General features: G+C 36.3%; 1 protein-coding gene across 1 annotated transcript; it reads left to right on the forward strand.

Annotated features, from left to right (window-relative positions):
- The first annotated feature begins 305 nt into the window (after positions 1–305).
- On the forward strand, positions 306–4,644 carry LOC114751363 (NAC domain-containing protein 7). The gene is made up of 4 exons (XM_028940046.1): positions 306–888; positions 2,099–2,284; positions 2,381–2,652; positions 3,641–4,644. Exons 2-4 carry the CDS (start codon positions 2,125–2,127, stop codon positions 4,283–4,285), a joined length of 1,077 nt encoding a protein of 358 aa, XP_028795879.1. The 5' UTR covers positions 306–888; positions 2,099–2,124; the 3' UTR covers positions 4,286–4,644.

The following is a 4,644-nucleotide window of genomic DNA, read 5'->3' on the forward strand; positions in this document are numbered from 1 at the left end:
ACCTATAAGAGTCATGAGATCACCACCAAAACAAAAATATCCCTTCCTTCCATTCCCTATCATCATCATCATTATACACATTATATTACATTATTATTATACTGCTACTACTACTATCCCCTATACATTTATTTTATTATTTTATATATATTACTTGTTTTGTCCTTTTATTATAAACCCCCTCCCTTTCGTCTTCATCACCATTTGATCTTTTTCCCACTCTTTGTCTCCCCCCAATTACATCAATCTTTCTCTCTCGTCTCCATCAGTTTCTGGTGGCTGGTGCTAGAGTTTCACATCTCTCTCTCTCTCTCTAACCCGCAGAGAGAAGGAGATAGATAGAAACTATTGAGAAGGATGGCTTACTAGGGTTTTCTCGTATCGTTCATATACACGTCCTTTCTTCTTCTTCCTCATTCACCTGTTTCTTCCTAGCTATTTAACCCTACTTCGTCTTTATTTCCCATTCCTGAGAACCTTAATTCCCTACCCAGCTTTACCTTAACTTCTCCTTTTTGGTCTTTCTCGGGATCTGAGATCTCTCTTTTGCTCGATCGCGACTAGAGACGAAGAACAAGTTTATTATCAGTTCAATTCCCGAGGACATCACTTTTCAAAATTTCCACTTTGTTGTCTTCTTGTTTGTGTGTTTCTCGTCTTTCTTTCTCTGTGCGCTTTTGTGCTTTTTTTGTCTGTTTATGTTGGACTCCGCCAAGCTATTATTGAGCTTGTCGATGCAATTGGAAAGGCAGCTTCATAAAGTCTCTCTCATCTACCATATCTATCCTACGATTTAGTGCTGCAGAGACAAGGTTGTTTTTCATCAGATCCATCTGCTGAACAACCCTATTTGGAGTCATTACATTCTTGGGACGGCAACATATCAAGGTTTTTATTTTCCTTTTTGGGTGGTCTACACACACACACATGTTTTCTCTCTTGTTCACTTTGCATCATCTGGGTTTCTCTTGGCGTTTCATCTTTAATTATTTACTATCTTCTGAAAACTGCTTTAGAGTTATAAATATGAGCACGCACGAATTCAGTAACCTGGTTGTTGGGAGTCAAAGACAAAGATTATGAGTCCAACAGACAACTAAAAGACAAAGAGAGAAGCCCTAAGAGTCAAACGCTAAATATATGTTAGGAAAATCTTTGACATGACTTTGATCTGAGTTTCAGTTGTAGATTATATATCTAATCAACACCAACCTCTAAAATCATGTTTGTTTTCACTTTTCCCCTCATCTTCTTATGTCTTACACCTAACACCATTAATTAATTTTGTTTTATACTAATTAAGTTCAACAGACACCCACAGACAGGTGAAAATGTTTCCCCTCAAATCTGCTTCCAAGTCCCAAGTCATGTTTGGTTTACGTCTGAAAAATGTCTACTCATCGAATTAGCTAGTGCACATATATATAGTTATATACAAGTCATTGCATTAAACGAATTAGTGTATATATTCCATCCTCGACATATCAATCATGTGCTATAGAATTTCATTTAATTTTTCTCTTTTCTTCACGGAAAAAGATTTTTATTTTTTGTTGTTGTTCTGTTAGTGTTTCTCTCTTATGTGTGTTGCTAGTGTTGTGTTATTATTTTCTTTTGTAATTCCATTCTCTCCTTCTTCTCTTCCTTCCCCCCCTCTCTCTCTCTATCTTTCTTTTTCTTTTTCTTTAAGGTCTCTGGTATCCGTTTATCAGCTAGACGCGTCATATACATGAAGAGATAGATATTGCTTTGATTAAACGTCAACAAGTGAACATATGTGAGATATATATCAAATAATAATGTTTCATTCCAAATAGAATTAAACTTTATATTCGTTAATTAAAATGAAGTCTTTATCTCCTCTCTTTCTGAAAATAAAAGAAGAGAATAAACCAACGCTTCAGTCTTGTTGTAGCAATATTGGACATCATACAAATTTCTCCCTACGATTTGTGATGAGTTCTAAAAACTTTGTTCGATCAATATTTAATATATCAACTTCGACTGATTAATCCTCTATAAAAAAAGTGTATATATATATATGTTTCATGACAAGAAATAATGCTTATTTTTCTTGTGCTATATATGTGAAACGCAGGCTTTGAAACTTATAAAGCAGCGGACATGAACACATTTTCACATGTTCCTCCGGGGTTTCGATTCCATCCCACTGACGAAGAACTCGTTGATTACTACCTCAGAAAGAAGATAGCTTCCAAAAGGATTGATCTCGACGTCATCAAGGATGTTGATCTGTACAAAATTGAGCCATGGGATCTTCAAGGTAACACAAGATTGAGCATATATAATTAATTAAACAGTACATTTCATTTGATACACTTATAATGTAAATTCACAAGCAAGTACCGTTATATTACAGAATTATGCAGAATAGGAAGCGAGGAACAGAATGAATGGTACTTCTTCAGCCACAAAGATAAGAAGTATCCGACAGGAACACGAACGAACAGAGCCACAAAAGCAGGATTCTGGAAGGCGACTGGAAGAGATAAAGCGATCTATTCAAGGCATTTTCTGATTGGTATGAGAAAGACTCTTGTGTTTTACAAAGGACGAGCCCCTAATGGACAGAAATCTGACTGGATCATGCATGAGTATCGCCTTGAAACTAATGAAAATGCAACCCCTCAGGTAAGTGTTATATATATATATATAGACACACACACACATGTATGTATGTGTGTATATATATATATGAGTGTGTTTGGGCGTGTTTCATTTAATTTCTTCTTCATTTAAGCCCTTCCAACGATTTGAGGAGGCACTTAGATAAACAAACTTGTAGAGACAATTAGGTAACCTAATAAATTACTACTACTATTTCTTCTCTATCTTTTGACCGTCTAGTATAAATTGCTCCTGTTGTGTCAATAATTAAATTGTGGACCCTTGTAATTACCCACAGAAACTTACCCAGTCAGTCATCAAAAGCCTTTAAATCCAGTATACTCCCTTTTACTGACATCTGTCTCCTGTATGATGAGTGTAAGGTTAAATTATTGTACTACAAACTTTTTCTGTTAGTCTCAAAATATCGTTAGGATTTGTAATTAGGTACACAAAATTTTTTATTTTTTATTCGATCTTATTTTTAACTTCTGTGGTATATATGCTAGCTATTAACAAGCTTTGTGTTGTCTTAGCACTTAAAACACATGTGATTTACGTCAATAAAAGGAAAAATAGACCATGAATTTCAATACACATACATATCAATTATCACCAAAATTAAAAAAATGTCAACTCAATGCATGACACATGATCCAACTTAAATAATTTGTGCTAACTGGCTTACTAGATTTAACATAACTAATAAATCGAAAGTGAACTTTGTGAACTGTACGTAAATCTTTAAAATAAACGAGAGGTAAAAGAATAATTAACCTCTTCACCAATTCTGCAAGTTTATGAAGTCTTATAACATCCCAAACTATTCAAAGTTTGTAGCACTCCCTTCCCAGAACTCCGTATGTATAATACACACACACACGCCTAGCTATTTAATGATTATGATCAATAATCCAATATATACCTAGTACTTAAGCTCTACACTTTGTGAGGCATATTGTGAAGTCTTGTTAGTGAATATTATGCGTTATTACGCATTAATGTTTTGCAGGAAGAAGGGTGGGTGGTGTGTAGAGTGTTCAAGAAGCGAATGACGACAATGAGAAAGGTAGGAGAATATGAATCACCATGTTGGTACGAGGAGGCAGCCTCGTTCATGCAAGAACTCGATCAATCTCCTCCAAGGCGTAATAGTAATAACAATATTTCTCCACCTTACTACTCCTGCAAGCAAGAGTTTGATCAATTCCAATACAACATCAATAATCTTCCCCACGATGCTTTCCTCCAGCTTCCTCAGCTTGAAAGCCCTAAACTCCCCATCTTCAGCAGCAACGCCTTCGACCATCATCAATATCAACACTGCAGAAACAACCATGGAGCCGCCGCCTCAGCCGCCGCCACGACGGCGTCGTTTTACGATCAACCAGTTGTTTTGGATCATAATGATCAAGCGGTAATTACTGACTGGAGGGTGTTTGATAAATTTGTTGCTTCTCAGCTGAGTCAAGATCATCACCAGCAACAACATGGTGCTTCCAAGGAAACCAGTAATGCCGATGACGTTGTTGCCGTCACTGAACAAGTTCCTATGCTGGAAAATCAGTCAACAACAACGAGGTCGCCGTCGGAGTTGGAGCAGGAATTTGCATCGGCGTCCACCACCACCACCTGCAACATTGAACTATGGAAGTGATCCATCGATCAAACACACACACACACACACATGCTTATTATTAGATCCATGATGATGCATACTAATTAATCATAGTATATTGCAGTTTAACGTTGGCAAATTAATATTGCCCCATCCATATAAGTTTCTGTACATAACAAGACCCTATATATATAGTTGGATGATTGGATCTCTGGTGGCCCTTGGCCATCAGATGGATGCACCATATATATATATATATATATATATATATATATAGATATAGCCTATAGCTATAGCTATAGCTAGGCTAATATTAGTGGTTCTATATGTAAACTGTGGGGTCCAGTGTTGATGCATATGTAGTAATTCTGGGAATGCAAAAGTTATGTGTTTTCTAT

Source organism: Neltuma alba, unplaced genomic scaffold (genome assembly GCF_004799145.2).
Source record: "Neltuma alba isolate B1F8T4 unplaced genomic scaffold, ASM479914v2 tig00006875_pilon, whole genome shotgun sequence".
Lineage (NCBI taxonomy): Eukaryota > Viridiplantae > Streptophyta > Magnoliopsida > Fabales > Fabaceae > Neltuma > Neltuma alba.

What these genes read in the sequence shown, in the direction of transcription:
- LOC114751363 (XM_028940046.1), top strand. Translation starts at nt 2,125, where the DNA reads ATGAACACATTTTCACATGTTCCTCCGGGGTTTCGATTCCATCCCACT. An exon ending in TGAGCCATGGGATCTTCAAG is followed by an intron (nt 2,285 to 2,380) that starts GTAACACAAGAT and finishes GTTATATTACAG; the next exon opens with AATTATGCAGAATAGGAAGC. An exon ending in ATGAAAATGCAACCCCTCAG is followed by an intron (nt 2,653 to 3,640) that starts GTAAGTGTTATA and finishes AATGTTTTGCAG; the next exon opens with GAAGAAGGGTGGGTGGTGTG.